We start from the raw sequence: 25,846 nt of genomic DNA, 5'->3' as shown, positions 1-25,846 counted from the left end.
CATACTAATGCCCTCGATTGGTCTGTGTGTCATTCAAGTTCGGGAGGGTGTGTGTTAGTGTGGCGCGATAAAGCGTGCGCACCGGTTACGTGTATTGTTGTTAGCATCTGGTGCTAGCTAGCTGCGCTAATGGATATAAGGAGCTTTTTCAACAACAAGGTGGAGGAGAGTCCTCTCCTGTCAGACTGAGAGACTGATAACTACAGCTCAGGTGAGGTAAAGGACTCTGAGTGTTTAGATAGTTAACTTAGTCTAAGTTATCTCTGTGGGTCTCAAAGGGTTTGGTCACCATTTATGTAAACACATATTTCCATTTGAGGGGGGAGTGATTGGTAAAATATGCATGAATAATGCAAACAAAATGTTAACTAGGTGAAAAAATGTAAGATAAACTTGTTGAGAGCTAAAACTAGTCTTTGCTGCTGCCAGGAGAGGCTGGTTCAGGAGCACAGACACACTCACAACTATAAATGAACCAAAAACAAAGAAATAAACAAGTTTCAATGTTTTTTCATATTGGATATGGTATGTTATTGGTTATGGCCATGTTTTTATGATTATTTAAATGTATACAGTTCTGTTTCATATGGGTGTAGTCTCTTTATTTCCCCCTCAAAATGCACCAGATTGATGCATTTAAGTCCAACATTTAAAAAAATCGGGGGAGCATGCCCCCGGACCCCCGTATAGGATTTGAGGTCCACCTCCACTTAAAATATGTTCACATAGGTTCCTAAATAGATTTGCACATTTTTTTAAATAGTAACCCATGTCCATATGTTTATTTTTGGGTAATAGATTTAGAGGGCTATCACTACGGGCAGCAACGCTGTAAAAATGGACAAATAAAACTGGTAGTGGCCTGGCTGGGTGTATAATTCCCGGCCTGACTTATTGTCCCAGTCCGGCCCTGAATGTAAACCACCCTTTTACCGTAGGCGACACATCAAATAATCAAGAAGGGAGGAAAGTAAGTATTTACAGCTTTCAAGCTTTCAAATTGGAGATCAAATGAGTACGTGTTTTATCACTGTGGTTCAGAATATGTATAAAACAATCAGTCTTCATGAAAACATTTTTAATTTGTTACTTCTTTGAAGCATGTGAGTTTCAGGTCAAAACTGTTAAACAGTATCAGGGGCAGTGATTCAAAATGTGCATATGACCTTTAGATCTGACATCTTAAAGGTGGGGTAGGTAATTTTGGAGAAACCAGCTCGAGTGCGCTAGAATCTGAAAATACCGAAAATACCAAAATACACAGCCCTCCTCCAACACACACGAACGCGCACATGACCAATGAGGGCACGAGATAAGTTTGTGCACAGATGGAAGGCTGACAGGCAGGTAGGCCATCCAGTTACTTTAGCCGGGCCGGCTCAGATGATTGGTCGTGCTTTTTACAGCGCCACGGCTTCCACAGATGACATTTTTTAATGGATTTTTTGTCAAAGCATTTAAGATATTCATTGCTATCGGGATGTTAAGAGCATTCCATGGAATATAACAAAAAGTGTATCTCGAGCCGGTTTCTCAAACTGACCTACCTGTTGTGTCCCGTCAATTATGTTAGTTTGTTATGTATTTGTCACGTTCATGTTTGTTTTGTTTGTTTCACTTCCTGTTTTATTTTGTACTCCTTGTCTCATTCCAAGTGCCTTTACTTCCTTGGTTCTTGTTTCCCGCCATCGTCAGCGTCTGCTCCGCCCCTGATTGTTTCCACCTGTTCCCACTTACCTCTTGTATGTCCTGTCTCCCCTTGTCTGTTGTCAGTTCGTCATGCCAAGAAGTCAGATCCAAGCAGCCATAGAGAGACCAAGTAGGCTTTTGTGATATCCTCCATGAGAGCGTTTTGTTTTGTGACCATTTTGTCACTCCCTCTGTAAAGAGTGTTTCTTTGTTTTTGATCCATTAAAGTTTATTTTTCTTCAAACCTTTTCGTCTCCGGGTTGTGCAATGAGTCCTCATATCAGTGAGTCACGGTTCCTAACAGAACGAACTGACCAAAATATGGACTCAGCCAACCCCAAGACGCTGCAGACCGCCCTGTCCGTACAGGGTAACGTCATCCATCAACACCAGGAGCAGCTTAAGAATATGAGCCAAGGAGTTAAGGAGCTTTCAGATCGCCAGGAGGGTTTCCAGACCTCCGTCACTTCACAGGTGAACCATCTGGCAACACAGCTCCACCGGCTTCTCTCTCATCTGGAGGCAGCTCCCACAGCTCCGATTCCTGCTACTCCACCTGATGCCAATCCTGCTGTGAATCATGCCTTTCCTGTTCCACTGCGGTTGGCAGCACCGGAGAAATACTCAGGAGAATCGAGCAACGGCAGAGCCTTCTTAGTCCAGTGTGATTTACATTACCAACTTAATCCAGCAGCTTTTGTATCTGATGAGGCTAAGATAGCATTTATGATCTCCCACTTAATCGGCAGAGCTGCCGCATGGGCCACTGCGGAGTGGTCTAGAAATTCCAATATCTGTAGATCCTTCATAGCGTTCAAAGACACTATGAGCCGCATATTTTATATTACCTCACCTACCGGTGACGCCACTCGGGCTCTCATGCAGCTCAAACAGCACTCAAGGCCCGTAGTAGATTATGCCATAGAGTTCCGTACCTTAGCCATAGACAGTGGCTGGAACACTCCAGCATTAATAGATGCCTTCAGCAATGGACTCTCAGAGACGATTAAAGATCACCTGGCTCCATTAGAGTTACCACAAGACCTCGAATCACTCATTTCCACGTCTCTCCGAATTGACAATCGCATCAGGGAAAGAGAGAGAGAACGACGCCGAGTCGCAACAAGACCTCCCAGCCACCAGGGGCGCTCTCTGGGTAGGCAGTCCTCATGGGATTCCTTGTTCGCCTCTTCATCAGGCCCAGCAGTGACAGCGCCACCACAGGCACCGGACGAACCTATGCAACCTAGGCGACATGTCCGGGAAAAGGGCATGCTTACCAACCATGAGGAGGGCGTTGGTGAGCAAAATTTCATCTGATTATCCTCCTCGCACACTCACCCAGGTAGATATCACTGCCAATAGTCAGACACACACTTTGGGGGCCTTAATTGACTCTGGGGCTGATGAAAGTCTCATAGACTGGGGTCTAGCGAAACGTCTTGATATTAAGACTGTTCCGCTCAAACATCCCGTCAATGCCAGTGCCCTAGACGGCAGACTTATGTGTAGAGTCACTGACTGTACAGAACCCATGCAAGTGACTATTGACAATAATCATGTGGAAATGATGCAATTTCATCTGTTTGATTCTGCACAGCATCCGCTGATTTTGGGGTTTCCCTGGTTAAAACACACAACCCACATATAGACTGGTGTTCAGGACAAATTAAGGGATGGGGGAGAATTGTGAACAGTCATGTAAAGCTCCACGTACTGTTGCAGTGGCTGATAGTAGCTCAGACTTTCCTGACCTTTCCAAGGTCCCCTCTTGCTACAATGGCATTAAAGAGGTTTTTAACAAGACCAAAGCACTATCATTGCCTCCTCATCGTCCGTTTGACTGTGCCATCGACCTGTTACCTGGCGCACCCATCCCTAGGGGGCGCTTATATTCTATCTCAGGACCATAGCGGGCGGCCATGGATGACTACATCTCCTCCTCACTGAAAGCGGGGATAATCCGTCCCTCTTCTTCACCTGCGGGCGCAGGATTCTTCTTTGTGGGGAAGAAGGATGGGTCTCTAAGACCATGCATTGACTACAGCCCATTAAATGACATTACGGTGAAAAACCGCCACCCACTCCCGCTGATGTCTTCAGCTTTTTAACTACTTCAGTCAGCTAAGGTGTTCACCAAGCTCGATCTGAGAAATGCCTACCACCTCGTCAGGATTAGAGAGGGTGACGAGTGGAAAACGGGGTTCAACACACCTAGCGGACATTACAAATACAGGCAGGGGCGGCGGGTGCTGTAGGCTAGGGAAGGCTAACGGCCCGTCCACACAGCGGCGTGCGTTGAAGCTTCCAACGCTTCTGCCCATTCACTTTGAATGGGGTGACGTCACTTTTAGCCGAACTGCATTTTGGGAAGCGACGTGGAGCGTTGCTGGCGTAGCTGGCGTCAAAAGTTGAGCAATGTTCAACTTTTGACGCCTCGACGGAGGCGTCAGCCAATGAAATCCCGTTTATTCAAATCTGCCAGTACAATCGCTAGCCAATCAAACCGCGTGTATGCTGGGAGAGACTACGCAGGTCATTTCCTCATATTCAAAAAAATTGAGGGAAAATTCATTGTAGCGGTAGTGAATCACCCGGTGCTGTATGATCAGTCTCTGTTCATCTACCGGGATACAAACCGGAGGAGCGAGGCATGGAGGGAGGTGGCAGAGACAGTGGGTGAAACTGGTAGGTTTTCGCCTGTTTGGGGATTTTATATCCAGTTTACTTCGTTTTAACATTGCTATTGCTTTGTATGTCGAGGGCGGGAGATTCATGTGATTGGTTGTTGGTCGTGTTGCTCGCAAAAAATCCCCAAGCTTCAGATACGCCCACCTCCAAGCGTCAACGCACGCTGCTGTGTGGACGCTCCGTAAGCCTTCCCAAATATTTGTGTCACTGCATCCTGGTAAAATACAAATATGATGTAGGCTATAGTGTCTGTGTCTTTGACATTAGCGCTGCTAGCCACCTGTTCCCTGTACTACGAAGCCAGTTCAACATACCCTGGATATGTTTGAGTAACAAACAAACTAACAACAACAAACTAACAAACGAGATCTCGCTAAGTGGTCCTACGACGCTGGTTATCAACTCGGTAAATCAAGCCAGGGTTTCTCTCACCAGCTAAGAGCGCGTTCACGTGAAAGGGACGGGGTTAGCTACATTTGACCAATCACAAACAGGGACAAGTGTACTGACAGCGCAGCGTCATACTTCATTAATGAAAAGTAAACTAATATTAGACAAATATGAGCTTTAAACATCCATGACTTAAACATATAATCCAGGATACAAGCCACAGAGTTGCACCTGCAAGGAGAATACAGAACAACTGGTTAAAAAATAACTAGGCCTACCGAGTGTTTGAAAGCGTATAGTTTTATGATATCATTGCCCCATCTGACACGAGTGGATCTGACTTTAATTACATTTGACTCGAGTGTTTCGTCAACATAATGTGTTGCTTAAAATAATACTTCTGCTATGTGACACTGTAAGTGTTGCACGGCCAGATACGACTGGAGAAGCTGACTCAGATAAAGAAATATATGATATATTATGATATTATATGATCGATGATCTGATTGATGATGTAATGATAAGTGCGACACGTCGGCGTCTTCTCTGCATACGGCAGTTTAAACTGTATTTCCTTTATCCTGTAATATGACTTGAGAGATTTAAACTCCGCACACTGAGTTGATCTCTTTTCTATAGACGCCGGAGGCGGGCAGCGTCAGGTAATAAAAGTTATTTAGCCTTCCCAAACCTGAGCCTCACGCGCCGCCTATGAATACAGGGTTATGCCTTTTGGACTATGCAATGCTCCTGCTGTTTTTCAAACTATGGTCAATGACATTTTGAGAGAATTTTTGAATGTGTCTGTTTTCGTGTATTTGGACGATATTCAGATTTTCTCTCCAGATATTCAGTCTCATGTCAGGCATGTCCGCCAAGTCCTCCAGAAGCTTCTGGAGAATCAGTTGTATGTGAAAGCTGAGAAGTGCGATTTCCATGCAACCACTGTCTCTTTCCTGGGCCACATTGTCACCGCCAATCAGGTCCAGATGGATCCGTCCAAGGTCAGTGCGGTGACCGACTGGCCTACTCCAGATAGCCGCAAGAGAGTTCAACAGTTCCTGGGGTTTGCCAACTTTTACCGAAAGTTTATACGCAACTTCAGTTCTGTAGCCGCTCCTCTCCTCCTCACCTCTTCTAAAGTTTCCTTTCAGTGGACCCCCCAGGCCGAGTCTGCTTTCCAGTGCTTCAAGAAAGGATTCACCACGGCACCCGTACTCACTGTTCCGGATCCCCAGAGACAGTTTATGGTTGAAGTCGACGCGTCCAACGAGGGCATAGGGGCTGTGTTGTCCCAGAGGTCCTCCAAGGATAACCGGACGCACCCCTGCGCTTATCTATCGCGCAAGTTGACCTCAGCTGAAAATAACTATGATGTGGGGAACAAGGAGTTACTAGCTGTCAACGCAGCTTTGGAGGAGTGGAGACACTGGCTCGAAGGGGCGGAGCAACCGTTTGTTGTGTGGACAGACCACAAGAACTTAGAGTATGTCAGAAAAGCCAAGAGACTCAATTCACGTCAGGCCCGGTGGACTCTGTTCTTTAGTAGGTTTAACTTTACGTTATCCTGTAGACCCGGTATGCAAAACCGTAAGCCAGACGCACTGTCTTGTCTCTTTGAGCCTGTCCCTAATGCCAAGAAACCTGAATCAATCCTTCCACTAAACTGTGTGGTTGGGTCGGTAACTTGGCAGATAGAAACAGATGTGAAGCAGGCTAATGTTGTGAGCCCGGCACCTAGTGAGTGTCCAGACAACTGTTTGTTTGTCCCTGTGTCTTTACGCTCTCAGGTAATCCACTGGGCTCACACGTCCAAGCTCACATGCCATCCAGGGATCCGGCAAACTATGTTTGCCATAAAGCAGCGGTTCTGGTGGGAAAAGAGGTCTCTGAATATGTGGCGGCCTGTCCAGCGTGCGCCCGGAATAAGACTTCTTCCCAGAAGAATTCCTCTGCTCAAACTTCCCTCTGCCAAGAAAACGGCAGAGGTCATGCTTACTCATGTGTTCAGAATTCATGGTTTTCCCAGCGACATAGTTTCAGACAGAGGTCCTCAGTTCACTTCCATCTTCTGGAAGGAGTTTTGCCAGCTCCTCGCCACTACCATCAGCTTGTCCTCCGGTTATCACCCGCAGTCCAACGGTCAGACAGAACGCCTGAATCAGGACCTCGAAACCTGCCTCAGGTGTCTCGTGTCCCAGAAGCAATCCACTTGGAGCGATCATCTGACCTGGGTAGAGTACGCTCACAACACTCTTCTATCGGCTGCCACTGGTCTCTCCCCGTTCCAGTGTGCGAACGGATATCAGCCCCCTCTCTTCCCTGCCAATGAAGAAGTCAAGGTGCCATCCACGCACGCTATGGTTCGACGCTGTCAGCGGGTCTGGGCCGGTGCTCGGCCCTACTCCGGACCTCGACCCGGATGAAGTCAGCGGCGGATCGTCACAGACCTGCGGCCCCCCTCTACAAGCCGGGACAGAAAGTCTGGCTCTCTACCAAGGACCTACCTCTTTATGTTCATTCCAAGAAGTTGGCACCGAGGTTTGTGGGTCCTTTCCCAGTCTCAAAAATCATTAACCCTGTCTCTGTGCGCCTCAAACTCCCCAGGTCCTTGGGGAGTCATAAATTACTTCTATGATCGCCACCCTGAGCAGCCTGGGCCGTCGGGAGTCGGCCCTAGAAGGGGGGGGGTACTGTTGTGTCCTGTCAATTATGTTAGTTTGTTATGTATTTGTCACGTTCATGTTTGTTTTGTTTGTTTCACTTCCTGTTTTATTTTGTACTCCTTGTCTCATTCCAAGTGCCTTTACTTCCTTGGTTCTTGTTTCCTGCCATCGTCAGCGTCTGCCCCGCCCCTGATTGTTTCCACCTGTTCCCACTTACCTCTTGTATGTCCTGTCTCCCCTTGTCTGTTGTCAGTTCGTCTTGTTCGTCATGCCAAGAAGTCAGATCCAAGCAGCCATAGAGAGACCAAGTACCTTTTGTGATATCCTCCATGAGAGCGTTTTGTTTTGTGACCGTTTTGTCACTCCCTCTGTAAAGAGTGTTTCTTTGTTTTTGATCCATTAAAGTTTATTTTTCTTCAAACCTTTTCGTCTCCGGGTTGTGCAATGAGTCCTCATATCAGTGAGTCACGGTTCCTAACACTACCCCACCTTTAAGTGATTAATCAATTGGTTAACATTGTTTATACCCATCTAAAATCTAATAATCCAATCATCTCTTTAACTCATTTGAATGCCCCTCAGTTATAAGAATGTGCTTCTTTCCATAATGACAGCAATTCAAATTCTTTGTTGGTTTCACAATATGGGCTCTAGGGAATTTTGACGGAAAATGAGAAACGTTCATTATCTTGTATTAAAAAAAAAACACCATTACATGCATTGTGCACGCTGTGTAAATAATTGTAAACAAACGCTTCAATTTCACAGCAGCAGTTCTCCTAATATCTCAAATATTTCTTCCACCCACTGTGGATCACACATCTCTAATTTGTACAGCGATAAAACAGAAATTCAGTCGGTAATTCAGCAGGAAATGTATCAAACTTAATTATCAATCAATGTTTATTTATATAGCCCAATATCACAAATGTTACATTTGTCTCAGTGGACTTTACAGTTTGATTATCAGTGAAAGAGCAGCACCACCTTCCTGTTGCATGCTGCACAGCAACATGACCCATGCCTGAGACTGTATTGTTAATGATGGTACAGTATTTCAGCTTTATAGCACTTATACATATATTTAAAAATCAATCAAGTAATAATGTTTCGATACCAAAATGACACACATATTTTTGGAGAATAAATTCAAGCCACAGTTTATTTACTGCTTAAATTAAAGAAAAAATACAATTTCTGGGCTGATCCAATGGGATTATCTAACCTAATAATAGTAATGGTGTCTTCACAGGTCTCACAAAAAAATCCCTTAGAAAGCTGCAGCTAATTCAGAGCGCTGCTGCTCGAGTCCTCACTAACACAAAAAGAGTGGATCACATCAGTCCAGTTCTGAAGTCTTTAAACTGGTTTCCAGTCTACCAAATAATTGATTTTAAATTGCTGGTTTTTAAAGCACTAAATGGTTTAGGACCTAATTATATTAACGATCTCCTGCAGAATTATGAACCATCCAGGAGTCTCAGGTCTTCTGGGACGGGTCTGCTCTCTGTTACGAGAGTCAGAACTAAGCATGAAGAAGCAGCGTTTACTTTTTATGCCCCGACCATCTGGAACAAACTCCCTGAATCCTGCAGGTCAGCTGCAACTGTTAATACTTTTAAATCGAGATAAAAAAACGTATCTTTTGGACGCTGCATTTGGATGAGTTGTTCAAATTCACACTGCAGTATGGCTTTTATTCATGTATTTTATACCTGTTGTGTTTATTGTATTATCTTTGCTTTTTAAAGGCCTGTCTTTAAATGTAATTTTATAATGTGCTTCCACTGTATTTATTCTTAATTATCTTTTATTTTATTTTGTAAAGCACTTTGGGTTGCTGTGTGCGGAAAGGTGCTGTATAAATAAACTTGCCTTGCCTAATAGAATTAATTAAACGCAAGCCATTGTGTGTATTGTCTTCAGTGAAGGAGACATCCACTCACAGTGAAAGGATGACTTTAGTATCCCAGCAACCTATTTTTCATTTTGTACATTGTAAAAGCAGCCATTTGTTTTTTACCCAAATAAATTAGCATTCTGTCAATGCGACATCTTTTAAAAATTGCATTTATTTACCTGGTTTTTGTTATTCATGGAAAGATGATACATTCAAGTAAACATTCACAGCTCAATAACTGGCACACGCCTTATACACTCATGGTTTTAAATTACAATTTTAAATCACACAAGGTTGTGTTTCTGCACAGATATCATTTTAAACAATGTATTTTTTAAATAAGACGTCAGTTGAAAAGCTTACAGACTGTCCCTTGAAAACATTGCTGAACATCAATACCCTGTATGCTTTTTTTGTGTGAAATGCATCACATAACTCACAAGATAATTATTATTACAACTACTTATCAGTCAGAAGAAACAAGATAACATTCATGAAACAATTCCGTCACAAACTCGGAAACAAAGAGGTGAATTGACAATGAAGGATATAAAACTGTTTGGATGGCAGTACGTTTCAGGAACATTAATAATAACAACTTCTGGAGCTTTCAATTAAATCACGTGACCTTTCTCTGTGGATGTCCAATTGTCATGGAGTTGTTCAAATTGTAGATCTGTGATCACTTTAAGAACTTTTCATCCATGGTGGCTTAAAAATTCTTGAAATGAGTTTCTTTAGTCAATAACCAGTATATTATTTTACGGTAATTTAAAACTTTCTTTTGGTTAGAGGCCTGAAATAAGGTCTTTGGTTAACACAAGCTTATGAGATTCTGACGGGTTTTTCTACAACATAAAATACGTCAGTAAAAAACAACTTGTGAATTTCCGGAGCTTTTATGTGTCATAAAAACGGCAGTTGCTAACAAATGGCTCAATAAGATTACTAAACGTCATCACCCCACACTTGAGTCCGCCTTTAGCTCAGCGGTGATGACCTGCAGCCACGTGACAAGGATGTAGATTGTTAGAGCCTATTGATAGCTTTTTACTTCTGCCGGTTGCAGTTACGCTCAAAATCAAAGTCGTGATAATCGTCAAGTTTATCCTGCTGAACAAAACATGTTAAGTATCATAAATGTGTATTTACCAAAGAACTTAATTTCTGCAGTATACCAAAATCCAATGAAAAAATCCTTTACTTTTTGTAGAGGGAACTCTTGCTATGCTAACTTCTGGGTCTACCTATAAAATACTTCATCTCTGCACCACTCTATTGCGGATAGTCAATAATGTGATGTTTTAATTAGGGCCGGGACTCGATTAAAAAAATTAATCTAATTAGAGGCTTTGTAATTAATTAATCGAAATTAATCGCATTTTTAATCGCATATACATATTTGACCTAAGAACAGTGAGAAGCAATTTTTTTTCACATGGATTTTAGTATACCATTAGGCGTATTCACACCGCAGTACTTTTCCCACAAAGGTTCATGAGAACTTAGTTCATGAGAACTCTTTGAACCTGAGGGTGGATTAGGCAAATGAAGCCGCTGACGTCACTTCTTCTTCTTCTGCTTTGGGTTTACTGGCAGGCCGCAAACCACTTCACGGCGTATACTGCCGCCCAAAGTCCCCGGCCGGAAGTCCCCGGAGTTGGGGAAGGCTTCAGTAGAAGCTGCTGGGAGTCCCAGCAGCTTCTACTGAAGCCTTCCGAGTAAATCGCCAGAACGCCGACACCTCCTCATCTCCACCGCTCCCATGTTTTATTTTGTGTTGCCATAAGTTAGTCTCTCTGCGTTTCTGCGCTGGGCTAATGCTAATAAAACTAATGCTAATAATGCTAATGCGAGGATAATAAAATGGCGGCTTCACAAAACTTTTTGGGAGTTTTACGGGGCGTGGTTTGCAATCCGCCCAGCCAATCAGAAATATAGCTCTTTTCTCACAAGAGAGCCGTACGAAAGTCCCTGCTCTCTAGCAGCTCTCTGCTCTCTAGCAGGGACTTTCGTGGGGGTAAAAAGGTTCTCATGAACTAATTTTAGTACCGGCTCTTTTTGGTGTGAACGCGATAAAAGAGGCTAACGTCCACGCTAGCTTCCACGCTAGCTGCTATATGTTTTACATTGAGGTGATACTTGAGGCTTGATGTGCTGCGGTGATATGCGAATTCCTTTTTGCATAATTTGCACACAACCGTGCTCTTATCGACGCTTCCATCCGTCCGTTTTTTAAAACAACATTTCCCACTGTTGTTCACTGTGGTTTGTTGTTGTCTGAAGTCATGAACGTTAGTTGGTGCTCCAGTATAATCGGTACGCCTGAAACTCATCCAGTGAGAAACGTTCCGCGGTGCAAAAATAAGTGCGATTAAAATGCGTTAATTTTTTTAACGCGTTAATTTTTGTGTAATTAATTAATCTTAATTAACGCGTTAAAGTCCCGGCCCTAGTTTTAATGTCTTATTATTTATGTTGATCCCAGGTAGAATAGTTGTTACTGCAGTAATCGCTTTTGGCAGAGGAAACCCTTGCAATGCTAACTTCCAGGTCGGCCGAGGTCATCACTGCACCGCTTTATTGTGAGGACAAGGGGTCCAAACTATTTTTCTGGGTGTCAAAGCCCACTGGTTTCACACAGCCGACTGAGTCTCGCTGCACACGTAGATATTGCTCGGCCTCACCCTCCTGCGGCTCCTGCCCGGCACCCTGGGACACAGTCTGCAGCTCTTGGGTATAAACTCCTGACAGGCCTCCCTGAACTTCCTGATCCTCCAGCAGTAGATGACGGGGTTGAACACCGTCTTCAGGTAGCTGAGCCACAGAGCGCCTATGCTGATGGGGTAAAACACGGAGCTGTAGTAGAACTGTCGACTGAACACCGCCAGCAAGCTGACCACCGTGTGAGGCAACCAGCACACAGAGAAGCCCACGAAGAGGATGAGGATGGTGGTGAAGGCTCTGGTCTTGAAGCTCATGTCCACCTTGATCTGAGGAGGCCGCTGCAGCCCGCTGAGCCTCATCTTGCTGACCTGGTTGAGGGCTGGCAGGCAGGAGTGCTCGTTGGTGTGGTTGTGGATGCGCAGGGTGTTGCGGCGCACCGTGTTGAGGATGCACATGTAAGAGTACAGCATGACAGCGAAAGGTACAAAGAACACTGCTACTGCTAACAGCACTGTGTATCCACGGTCTGCCAGGGAATCACTGTATCCCAGCACACACTGCGGCGCCCAGGATCCCCCAATACCCGCCGTACTGGTCCTCCACCCGATCACAGAGGGCAGGGACACACACAGACTCAGCAGCCACGACCCTGCGATCAACAGTTTGGCTCTGTGAGGGGTCAGCTTGTCCTGCCGCTGCACGATGATGAGGAAGCGGTCCACGCTGATGATCAGGAGAATGGACACCCCCTCCAGGACGAACAGCCAGTACAGCATGATGGACGCCCGGCAGAACCCGCTCCCAAAGCTCCAGTCGGCGGTGGCCACGGTGACCGCAGTGAAGGGCATGCAGAGCAGGGAGAGCATGATGTCCGAGAAGGCCAACGTGGCGAGGAGGAGGTTGATTGCAGAACGCATGGCGGGTTTCTGGTAAACAATCAGACACACGATAGCGTTGCCGAGGAATCCGATGGTTATCATGAAGATCATTATGGCGGCAAGGGTCACCCGCAGAGTGACCGATATGAGGGGAGTCGCAGCTTCTGAAGGGAGACTTTCTGCTGCTTCCTCCACACTGTCCGGCCCCAGGAAGCTGCACTCCTCCAGCAGGCTTTCATTACAAAAAGCCATGGCAGCTTTTATGGAGGGATGTCAGCCCAGAAGAAGGTTCATGTTGATTATTGTTGTGGTGTGCACATTACAATGTCCTCCAAAAGTTGGTCTTCCATGGCAATATCTGAGATAGAAAGACAAGAATATAGTCAAATTGGGTTTCAAAGAATACTTTGTGATACAGAAAAAGTCAACAGGCATTACATTAATGTGCAGTCTGTCTCCTTTAGGGGACATGCTATGACTCTTTATAGCGCTTTTGCCTATTCATTTTGGTATCCGTAGAGCCTACCATTCCAAAAACTGTAGAATAAGACTTTTTAAGGGTTGCCTTGGTTACAAAACATGGGATTCAACATGTTATTCAGATTTGGTTCCCCTTCCTTTGTCTATACCAGTGTTTCTCAAACTTTTTCATACCAAGGACCACTTAACCAATTAAAAAACACTCGCGGACCACCTAACTCCACAAATATCCAAAAAACACATCGTTTTTCTAGAACATATTACAAATCGCCTAAAAATGGTACAAAGTGGTACAAGTGGCAACATGTGTGAAGAAGGTGTTGCGCTGGGCTATATCATGCAATTGAAAGTTAAACTTAAGCTCGCTCCATTGCGGAGATATTCCCGCGAGAGTGCGGAAAACTTAAATAGATTAATTTATTTCAAATGTGAAATGTTACCAATATACTCACGGACCACTAGGGGGCGCTCACGGACCACCAGTGGTCCGCGGACCACACTTTGAGAAGCACTGGTCTATACGAGCTTTGTCAAATATACCCTCACTACTTGAGAATGACCTTTCACTACATATAAACTACCTATGCAAAGGTGCGCCATATTTTCTTACAAGCCAATCCGAGCAGACTGGGCTATTTTGGGAGGGGTCTTAAAGAGACAGGCACTGAAACAGAGTGTTTTAGACAGGAGAAGGAATATAGATATAATCAGAGACGGTATAAGAAAAATAATTAGTTTTTTTCAACAATTTCTGGGTCAACATGTTCTAGTAGAAAACCCAAACCAAAAGGATGAACCTGAAACTTTTGTATATGTCTCCTTTAAATCAGAGTTGCGTTATCCTTCAAGTATATTAATCAGAGGAAATGTACTTGGTGATGCAGTGCAGTGAAAAAAGGAAGCAATATAAATGCTTTGTTATGATGCATATAGGTTACTGTTTGGCATGCTAAGAGTAAAACTATATTGAAAAAGACTGCTGTAAAGATGGTATCATAACAGATACCACAGACTGATTGGCTCATTAGATAGTCAGAGGATTTCAGCTGCTGCATGATCTATTACTCAGTGATAATTGTGCATTCAAACAGTGAGAGGAGGAATGACTCCCCAAGAGGATGAAGAAGTTACATAAGCAGACCGTCAGACACACACAACATGAGAGGTATCTCACATAGGAAAGACATGTGCTGCTCACAGAGATTGGATTTGGTTGATGATTAACAGCTGTATTGACTCACATGGGTGCATAAACAAACACACACACACACACACCACCAACCCTTCAGAGCACACACAGTCCGTGCTTCACACATGAGTAGAATTACGCACATTCACACAGCAGTGTAGTACACACCCATGATATAGCCTGTCTTCCTCAGACTCAGCAGAAGCCCAGTCTTGGATAATGCTTCACACTTTGATAAATCACATAGGTATCCTCAGGACACACAGGACTCGTCTGTTGCTATGGTTTCCACATCCTGGTAGTGGGACAGCGTTAGCGATACGCTGGTCTCAGAGGTTGTCCTGCAGGTGGACGGGCTCCTACAGGAACTGGGAGACAAGAAGAACAGATAGACATCATGACCTCCATGACATAAATCAGAATGAGAGATCAGAAAAGGTTCATTTGTCTTACAGAGGGGGGAAATACAGTGTAACAGAAATGTACAGTTCAGATCAAAGATAAAAAAAACGGATTTATTCAATATAGAGGCAAGCACAGGTTGATAAAAGTAAAAACGAATAAGTACACGTCCATGGTAAAAAGTACAGTAAGTAGCAGCATTTTGAAAAGACCAGTGAACATATAATGGTGTTGAGAGCCTACAGTCTATGGTTGAAAGTAGAGTAATATGTGTGTTTTGCACATAACAGTGATTATAGAATAACAGAATAACAACAGTGCAGTTTAGGTTTAGGGGTGAATATAAAAAAAATTCAAATCATCGATTGATTTAGTGATTATTCTCAAGATATATCGATTATTGGTTTCTAAAATGTCCACCTCAGTTTCTCAAAGATGAAGGTGATGTCTTTAAATGTCAGTTTATAATGATATAAAACAGAGATAAGGAGGACATCTCTATACTTGAGAGGCAGAAACACATTTCCTGACTTAATAGACTTCATAGTAGCTGCTGGTTATAAAATGATGATTGTCTTTGTTCTATTCAGACAGGAAGACCTTGCAGAGTGATCGTAAGCCAGCTGGCATGAAGCATCCTAAAACTGAAGCAGCCATCGTTCCATAAATTATTAATAACTGCTTTTATACTGTGACATTTCAAAATATCTTCTGTAAAAAATGGCCTGTGGATTCATTGATTTTTCTGTGATGGTAAACACAGTTTCATCCAATGTTCGAATTCAAAAATCAGAACATATCGCTTATAACATTTTGATAAACAAACGTCAAGAGTGCACATTTAATCTTAATAAATGATGGTTTTCTCAGACACACAGGTGGATGAAACGGTGCCTGCAGCGACTGAAGCTACATTCTTGCACAAGCTTCCTTATAGGCCACTGCATAGCGTTGCTCGTTGTTGCCATGGCAACAAGGTCACCAATTCCATGGCAACAAGCAGCCTGTTCTCTCATCCCTTATGAGCAAAATATTTTCCCTTTTACGTTTCACAGGATTTAGGAATAAAAAAATTAGCGTTTCAGTCTACCGCATTTATTTTTCTTTTAATTATTTTAATTAAGCAAAAATGCCTCAAAGTCAGGCACTACAAATATTGTTTTGAGGTCTTGTTTATGTCATTGTTTGTGTTGTATATTCAATAAAGATGAGCGATTACTCAGCTTGTTTGTGACATTTAAAAACATATGAATGTTGACGTATTTGCATTGCTTTTTTACTATGAGGTATTGTTTACTGTCTTTAAAACAAACGTATGTAATACTTTGATGCATACATTTTGAATTGTAATACATTTTCACCTTTCAAAATGATCTGGTGCAAATTAGGTCAAGAGGATAATGAGCAGCTTTGCCCTGCAGGGGGCTCCTGGCTGCTTACTGCAACAAAAACAGGTGGTTTACCTCAGCTGCTGCTTGACTGAGATTGATGTGACAATACAAACATAGAGAAATATTAGAGTTTTATAATATCGATTTGTTCATTTGTTTTCACTTTCATGTGTCTATGATTAACAGCATCCAGAAGCAGTGATACATGTAAGAGGATTAGTGGTATCAGCTCCTTGATGCAGGTTTATTTTCCTTTTTGTACAACCTCGTGCATAAAATACCATACTATATGTATCCTTATTTCAATAACCCATTGCTTACACTATTAAAACACATTGTTTTCACATGGCACCAGCACTGAGCCTGTACAGTGTGTCCTCCTCATATTTACACAAGAGCCTGTTTCCATCACCTGTGTTTCTCTAGTCTACTCAGCCTTTCTGTCAATGCAGACCATCATGAAAAAACACACGTCAAAGAGAAAAGACAACCTTTCACCAGTAAGCAACGAGCAGGGGATTAAAGCAATGATCAGATGCATTTTTGAGCATTTACTAAATATAAATAAGCCTACCTCGACGTCAGGTTTGTGATCAGGCTTCATGCTTGTCTCCTGACTCGACAATCGCGTTTCTCTCGCTGTGAATGTCGAGCTTTTCCCAAAAATATTCCACTTTGAACATTTTCCTGCCGGATCGATCGCCATCGTGCCTCCTGCGGATGAAGCTGACGCGAGGAGAGCAGGTGGTCCCTGACTTAAAGGAGCAGTGCGAGGTCATTTCACACATGCAGCATGTATCATATGGGATGCTAATTAATGCATACTTGGTTATCTGTGTGATGTTAATGTGTTTGTGTACACATTATAGTTTAACATGAAGTGTGTCTTTTAAAAGGTAGTCTCTTACCTAACGCAGCTAATAATAATAGTTAATTACATGTTGTCAAGTCTACTTACAAAGCAGATTGCACATTGGATTTGATAAAATATGCACATTAAGAAGATATATGCATGTACTTTAAAGTATGAGCTAATAAATGCCAGCAACTAAAACAAATGGTAGTTTATAAAACATTTTAGCTAAAACAATAAAGCACATTTCAAATGCCTAATATGGATTTGTACACACATGAATAACACACATATTCATCAAAAGGGTATTTAGATTATTGTTCTGGTCTTTTAGCCATGCACCAAGGGATGCAGTAAGAACAAAACAGGACACATTTAAATAAATATGATTTAAAAATACCTTACTGTAATTAACACTAATTTCAGGACGTTTGAATTCCTTATCACATAACCATGAATTCCAGCATGTATTAATTAAACAGTCAGTCTGTATGTTGGGTTGTCAGTCGATCATGGCATAAACAGACTCACATCCACTTCTTTAAAACATCCACATTTTAATTCTAGTTTTCTCATCTTGAACAGCTGTCATTTATAATGTATAATTCATTGAACAGTTTATTTGTGTTTTTGCCGGACCCAGGCCAGCCCATTGAAAATGTCCACTGTAGTGGACATTTTGTTAACATGCATCTCCTTTTACTCTTCTGAGCTACTCTATCAATCCCTGATGTGATGTACAGAGGACATCCCGGTCTTTCCAGTGATATGTCATTGGTTAAAATTGCATGCTGGGAAGTTCCTTTCTTTTCATCCAAAATGGCTGGCATACGAAAAACAAAATTGTATAGAAGCAGGAGGAGAAGTCAAATATTGTTGAATAATTGTCATTTTTACCATGAAAATCATATATATTCTTGTTTATTAACATGTGAGGAACTATATAATTAGTTCTGAAAGCAATTCAATAATTCAAGTTTTCAAATAACAGCCCTTTTATAAATGTCCATTCTAGTGGACGTCAGGACCGTCTTCATGGACTTTATGACTCAATATTGTTGCAGGAGACGGAACTGAAACAGACATTTTCTGTACCAGAAAGTTCAGGGAGATTCAGATTTTGAGCTCTCAGATGATGAGAGAGAGGAGGATTTCACACCTGGGATAGAAGAGGGTCAAGAAGAAGGGGGGAAAGATGCAGGAGGCTCCATGAGCGCACAGATAGATACATAGAGACAGATAGGGACGAGCTGGAAAGACATGGCCCTCTGTGGGCCAAGAGTAGCACGTATGTCTTATTGTTGTTTTTATTTTAAGTGGAGGCATGACAAATGAGAATTGCCTCAGGAATGCAAGCTTTGTTTCTATGAGCAGGTCAAATGGAGACCACATCCATAAAACTAGTCAAGATGACCCTACAGCCCGTGCCGACTGGAGTCAATGAGGTACTTTCCCACTACATTGACTACAAAGTCTTTGAAGATCTGGAAAGATTCACCAAAAACCAAACTAGTTTTTTATTGACCAAATAAACAGCAATGTTCAGATCAATTACTTATTCATGTTTTAAGTAAAGGTCAATGTATTATTGTATTAATATCCCTCTATAACCATAATATGTTACATAGTCCATCTGTTAATGTTGGCTGTCTTTTCAAACTAATATGGTCCCGACGTCCTCTACAGTGGACATACTGTAACATTTTAAAATAAAATAAAAAAAGTCTAAATTGCAAGATGTTTTTTTAACCCTAAATAGGTAGGAAATCACAAAAAAAAGGAAATTGGAAGACACTTTTTTTTCTCGGGTCCCAGGAGGATATGAACAGTGTCCTCATGCAAAGTAAACATTCACAAACATGCGTTAATGATGTTTGTCCAGGAGATGGCAGCATTGTGTCTTACATGCATTTGGCCTTCAGTTGAGGCTTTTCTGCAACTCTTATGTGTTGGTATGTTTAGGTTTTTATAGTATATGTCTTTTTCATTTACACTTTTCAAAGATGCACCACCTCTTCTTCAAACATCACATATCCATCATTCATTTTCCAGCAGCAGCCTAATCAATTGTTAAATAAATGATACCGCTTTGTATTTTAAGGAGGTTTTTCAGACATCATTGATATAATGCTGGCTGAATCCAGATGTGCAGAAAAACATCGATACAGAGTTGCTGAATGGAATTTATTGTAATTCATTTTGATTGATATAAGAACACTGTTGTATTTTCAGTACTAGTCACACACGTACGGATACACACTCACACAATTAGCATGCAGGCGGAGATCTTTTTCATGGGCATGCTTGTCTAAATTGGCATCGTGCCCATGTGTTGAACATGCCCATCAAACCAGTTCCACTCCAGCGGTCTGGCACATACATGCTCGTCACGTTCAGTGGCACCCACACAACAAGCTTGCTGGTGAGAGAATTCATTTCCCTCTCCATTATTCCACAGATGTTTGCTTTAATGTCTTCCTGATGGGGAGACTTTGGTACTCCATCATTCACCAAAAAATCAAACAGTGAAAACCACTAAATCAGAATATTCAGAGGAGACTCCACACACACGTAATAATATTGACTTTGAGATGATTGAGTCTTGTGTGGACTAGTTTCCCTGTTACATTTAGACATTTGAATACATTCACACAGAAAATTACAAGAATCTAAAATAAATTATTTTGACTTTTATACAGGCATGCTGCTGCTTCTGACTCCATGAGCGTTACCTCACACTGAGGAAGCCACAGTGTGTTAATCAGTGTTAGACTTTAGTGCTTAACCCATCTCAGCAATGTGGAAATAATTAACACCAACCAGTGAGGACTGATAATGTGCAACCCACAGTGAAATAGTTGTGCATTAACACCTGCTTTTCTTTAGTTTGTGCGTATGTAACACTGGCCCAAACTGTGAGTCACAAACAACATGCAGAAGGCGATTATCATGCCATAATTGCCTTATGTAAAGTACCTCTGAACAAGGCTTTAAGAGCAATTATGAGCAATCATATTAGCATGTTCTGTTGGGGGAGCTAATAACATTCTGACTGTTTCACTGATGAAAGAAACAATATTCCAGTGGTGATAATACCTCATGTAAGTACCACATTATGTTCGAGCACTTTCTACACGTTTCAGGGTGTTCATGTGAGCCTAGCCGTTTCTTTTGATTGATGGTTTTGGGTTCAGGTTACTGTAACATCATCAGCTTTTACCTTCAGATCCCCACATTAATATTCAGAGAGGACACCTAAGCGTTGTGTGATGACAAACCCCCTTTAAAGGGCTTTTTATCCCTCAATTCCAGCCTTATCTCCCATCTTTACATCGCTAAGCTTTGAGGGGATCACACTGCAATCCTGCGAGCTTAGATTTCGCCTCCATTTTTATCAGAGAATTCAGCATTTTGAAGCTCAGGGGGAATACACCATGTTACGAGGGACCGGTAGATGATTACTGTGATCTGTGGTGCCACCTTTCCACCCCTGTGTGATGTTGATGTGTAGCTGAGAGCAGGCAGAATGGTTCATTACATTAACATTGTGTGTTTATGTGAAGACTGGGATAGGTTGTTATGACCGAGCGCTGTGTGTTCTAGCTGTTTTACATTCAGTTACTTAATGCTGACAAGCTTTGAGCGTCATCATTTGGTGAAGAAGAAATGTGCCAGTAAAAGTGTTTTTAGTATTTTTTTCAACATCATCGTCTGGTGAAAATCTTATTTGGCTAATTTATGTGAAGCTAAAGCAATTTTTAATCACTCTGTCGTTATTATTTTACTTTTGTCTGCCCAATAATAAGACAGTTTTCTCAGGATTTTATATCAAAACCTGTGTATCTATTGTATCTGCTTTTGTATGTGTCAGTCACACAAGCTGGGGAAGTTTCATTAGCATGTATTCTTTATTTGTAATCGTCTCCCCTTTAACCTACTACTAAGGGATTGAAAATTAACCAAGAGTTACTGCTAAAGACCGATTCAAGCCACCCATTCATGCAGGCAGGCTGCTATTTATACGAGTTTCCCCTTAAATCCTGCCAAATTTCAGCAAAGACACACACACACACACACACACACACACACACACACACACACACACACACACACACACACACACACACACACACACACACACACACACATACCATGTATACATCACTTCAGGGGACATTACATTGACTTACATGCATTTCCTGGAGACTTATCCTAACCTTAACCATAACCAACACATGCCTAACCCTAAACCTTACCCTTAACCTAACCCTTACCCCTAATCCTAAACCTAACCAAGTCTTCACCCTAAAATTAATGATTCCCCTCATGGGGACCTCCATTTTGTCCCCATAAGGGAGGCGAGTCCCCACACGTGACTATGTAAACATATTTAGGTCCCCACAAGTATAGTAATGCTAGACCACACACACACACACACACACACACACACACACACACACACACACACACACACACACACACACATACACACACACACACACACACACATACACACACACACACACACACACACACACATACACACACACACACACACGTAGAAACACGTTGATGTATCTCTCTTTCTAACACAGGTAGTGACGAAATTCATAAAAAGAATGACATGGTTACCAGAAGTGTGTGTATCAGTCACATGTTTTGTTTTTCTATGTCCATGTGGAAGCTTCTGAAAGAGAAACAGTGGCAAGTACTCAAACAACAATTCTAAATGTGACATTTGCAGTGAAACATTAACTTCCAGGTTTGTGTTTATTTCTGTGTGTTTTGTTCGCAGCTACTGTAACAGCCGACCTTTGACCTCCCTTTGGCCTTTTTTTCCACGACTCCCAAATGATCTTCCACATATCAATAATACGACATTAGATTTGCCGAATTAGCTCATTAGCTGACGTGTTTCTGTTTGTTTGTGTGCATCAGAGACAGAGAGAGTAAAACAGATTGTTTCTCACAGCCAGCGTCCTGAGCTTCTTACTGCCTACATGTATATCTGCCAAACCCATCATCTGTGGCAAAATACCTGCCGCCTCGTGTCCCTCCATCTCGCTGTCACCTTGGCAACCGCTGCCGAGGTGAAACGCCAGCTGGGATGGCCGACCTCTGCTGGCTGCGATCCAGGAGCTCGGTCCACTGGATGTATGGTGCTGCAGCGTATATCACACCAAGGAGAGAGGCATGTGAGGAGTTCAGATTCAATAGTGTCAACACATAAGAGCTGGGAAATGTGGAAACAGATGATTTTATATTTATGAACACAACTAGGAGGCCTAAAAGCTGGGAAATGTTGTAATAGATCACTTGCATATTTTAAGTGTGTTGTTTCATGGATGTTTTTAAGAATGCTCACCCTCTAAAGGTCTTTGAATATCTTGAAAAGCGCTCTATAATTAAATGTATTACTATTATGATTATTATTTGTGTGACTGCTTTATATGAACCTCCTAGGTATCTTGTTTCATTCTGTTTCTGTTTTTCTCTGCAATTGTTATCTTTGCAACACTAAGTGCTTTCCTTTAGAGTTATTTTCAAAGAGTTTTACAACAGGTTTGAAAAACAGCTTTGTTCCAGCAGACATCGAATACATTTACAAGTTGTAGCTAACGGCTTTCTGACTGCTAACGAATATGTTAATTATTTGTATTTCAACAGTCCAAAACTATAAATGTCCGTTTAGTATCATTATGGCAACAACTAAACATTTTTTTATTAAATTGAAGAATGATTGAACTATTCTGTGAGTTTATGATTTTAATTTTTAATTAACTGACTAGTCATTGCTCTCAATAAGAAACTATTAAGAGGAAAGCCAAGGCAGAATAACATTATTTTTCAGACTTTTTAACATATACGCAGATATTACATTTTGTCATGAATAACTTTGCGGTTTGTTTGACCGAACACACTGAAAAGCAGCAGAATACATGTTTGTGGGTGTTTGTGAGTCTAAGGTATCTCAACACAATTATTTCTTAAGTCAAATTTATTAAATACTTTGTCTATTCCATGAAAATAAACACAGTGGAAAAAAATAAATAGACCAAATCATCACCAGAGAACACACAGCAGACTAACTTGTACATAAACTTAAGGGAATGTTTGCTATTTTGACAAAAAGGAGTTTCCTATGAATGAAAAAACACAATACTGCTTTTACTTTAAGTCGCTCTTTGATCACTGACTGTGTCACAACACAAATCCACTGACACACAACACAAAAGTTAGAAACACATTTGAAGGAAGATAAATTATTGCTCATTAAAAAACACTTAATGCTGAATAAAGCGCATTAAACCAATGTCTTTCATATAAAAGAAACATAGGCAATAACCCTGTTTAGCCAGTGGGACATCAAACTCTGCAGCATTAAAGGGGAACTTTTATGTTGAACATTACCAAGATTTGGAAACATTTTTCATTGAATCTCTTGGTATCAGATTGATAAAATGCCCGTAGGCTCTTTTGGTGAACACACATTGCGATTAATAAACTTTTTTTCATTTTCTGTTCAGACTTTTTTTTCATTTTCTGTCGCAAAGGCTGATTCATAGTGCAGGAAAATACCAAAGGATGCATAAAAGTGTTCTGCTCTCAAATGAGTACAACTTGGAAACAACATTATTGAGGACCATAGAACATGTGGACATGTAAGAACATGTTATGAATTATGCTATCATTTGGGGAAACATGACATATTATCTAAAAAAAGTTCTGATTTATTGTCCGGTAAGTTATTTTCACGTGTCGCTGTACATCCTCTTGCAGTCTATGGAGGGTGACGGTGTGTCCGGTCCCATGCTGCCCACCTGCGAGTACGCATCCTCCGGGGTGCGAGGCAGTCCTGGCGGCGTCATGCGCTTCTCTTTCTGTCTGCGGTTGCAGAACCAGACCCTGACCACCTCCTTCTCCAGCTGCAGGGAGTCCGCCAGAGAGGTGATCTCCTGGGCGGCAGGCTTGGGACACTTGAGGAAGTGGCTCTCCAACGCGCCTTTTACGCTCACCTCGATCGACGTGCGCTTTTTCCTCTTTCCTGCCCTGCGTGGCCATCTTATCGATGCAGGTCGGGCTCCCGGTGGTGGAGTCGGCTTCTTCCAGCCACTTGTTCAGCAAAGGCTTCAGCTTGCACATGTTCTTAAAGCTCAACTGGAGCGCCTCAAACCTGCAGATGGTGGTCTGTGAGAACACGTTGCCGTACAGGGTGCCCAAAGCGAGACCCACGTCTGCCTGCGTGAAGCCCAGCTTGATCCGCCGCTGCTTGAACAGTTTGGCGAAAAGCTCCAAGTCATCAGACGTCGGCGTGTCCTCGTCTGAGTGCGGCTCGTGGTTCACCCCGTGGTGCTGGCTGTGGTGCGTGTGGTGGTTGTTGTTGTTGTGGTGGTGATGGTGGTGATGGTGGTTCCCGTGGTCGAGTTCCGGGGACTCCCCGCGCAACACCCCGTGGTGCATGAGGCTCTGCCCGGCGTGGGAGCTAAGCATCCCGTTGACAGTGAACCCAGGCTGGGAGTAAATGAGCGACTGTTGCTGCTGCTGCTGCCCCTCGGTGATGCTGATGTGCGCCGCGGAAGAGCCTCCCCAACTTCCCTGGTGCGCCTGATGCGTCCCCAGGTGTGGGGGTCTGTGGTGCAGAGCGGTGCCTGTATGGAGGTCTTCCCTGCCCCTCTTCACGTCCTGCGGCTGGGAGCTGGGGGGCCACGGGGAGCCGGCCTCGGCTGCTGCCGCCGCGGCTGCAGCTGCTGCGGCTGCTGCGTGAGGCAACGATGTCACCCACTGGTGGGCATGGCTCAACATGTGCCCCCCGTTGCCCGCCACCATGGCTCCCTGCATGAAATCGCTCTGCACCATCTTGACTGAAGGGTCCCCTCTGTATCCACTAGACACCGTGGTCACAGCGGTGCTGCCCGGCTGCATGCCCCCGACCCTCCGATCAGAGTGAAGCACCGGGCTGGACAAAATCCTGCTGCTGGCGAGGTAAGGACTGGAGGTGGCTGTTGCCATCCCCCAATGCATAAATCTTCAGATATCTCTCTCTCTCTCCTTTGGTAAATTTTATTCTAATCCATACATAAATGCAGTCTTAAAGAAAGCAGGAAGTCACTCCATAGAGGCTCAGGTGATTTTGGTTAGATTGTGCAGCATTCCGGTTCAACAAAACTTCAAAACTTTTCTCTGTCCCGGGAGCTCCTCCGTGCGTAATCCACGGAGCTGATGGGAAACACCTTGTCCTGTGCCAAAACGAGGAGCAGACTCACCTAAAACCACTGATATTAATGTTTTAAAGCGATTAAATGAATGAAAATAATGTAAAGTCTGTCTAGTCCTCTCGGTAGTTTCGCTCACTGCTCTGCCAGTCCTCTGCGCAGAGAAGAAAACGAGCATGTGTTTACGTTGTGCCAAGGCTGCGTATTCCTCTCCCATCTCCATCCAATTACAACAGAAAGCCTCTGCAGAGCTCCTGCTGATTGGACGCGCAGTCAGAGAGGAGCTGTGTCTCAGTCCAGCCTCGGGTGCACAAAGTTACAGCAGCAGGAATAAAAGCAAAAATAAAGACAAATATTACAATAGAAATAAGACAGACGATAATAGCTGGAGATGGAAATCCTGCAACAACAACAAAAATAACACTAATTTAAACATA

General features: G+C 42.9%; 2 protein-coding genes across 2 annotated transcripts; both read right to left on the bottom strand.

Moving 5' to 3' along the window:
- Nucleotides 1–8,408: 8,408 nt before the first annotated feature.
- On the bottom strand, nucleotides 8,409–17,063 carry gpr45 (G protein-coupled receptor 45). Its single transcript, XM_034213782.1, has 4 exons — nucleotides 16,918–17,063; nucleotides 14,719–14,918; nucleotides 11,800–13,239; nucleotides 8,409–10,645 (listed from the first exon to the last, which is right to left on the bottom strand). The coding sequence occupies exon 3, from the start codon at nucleotides 13,131–13,133 to the stop codon at nucleotides 11,973–11,975; it is 1,161 nt and encodes a 386-aa protein (XP_034069673.1). The 5' UTR covers nucleotides 13,134–13,239; nucleotides 14,719–14,918; nucleotides 16,918–17,063; the 3' UTR covers nucleotides 8,409–10,645; nucleotides 11,800–11,972.
- A 6,109-nt stretch (nucleotides 17,064–23,172) lies between these two features.
- Nucleotides 23,173–25,567, bottom strand: pou3f3a (POU class 3 homeobox 3a). Its single transcript, XM_034213791.1, is given in 2 exon segments — nucleotides 23,173–24,239; nucleotides 24,241–25,567. Coding segments are annotated over 2 exon segments (1,269 nt in total). The 5' UTR covers nucleotides 25,219–25,567; the 3' UTR covers nucleotides 23,173–23,948.
- Between the last annotated feature and the right edge of the window lie 279 nt (nucleotides 25,568–25,846).

Source organism: Gymnodraco acuticeps, unplaced genomic scaffold, assembly GCF_902827175.1.
Source record: "Gymnodraco acuticeps unplaced genomic scaffold, fGymAcu1.1, whole genome shotgun sequence".
In the NCBI taxonomy this organism is placed as follows: domain Eukaryota; kingdom Metazoa; phylum Chordata; class Actinopteri; order Perciformes; family Bathydraconidae; genus Gymnodraco; species Gymnodraco acuticeps.
This window is presented reverse-complemented; position numbering and strand designations above follow the sequence as displayed.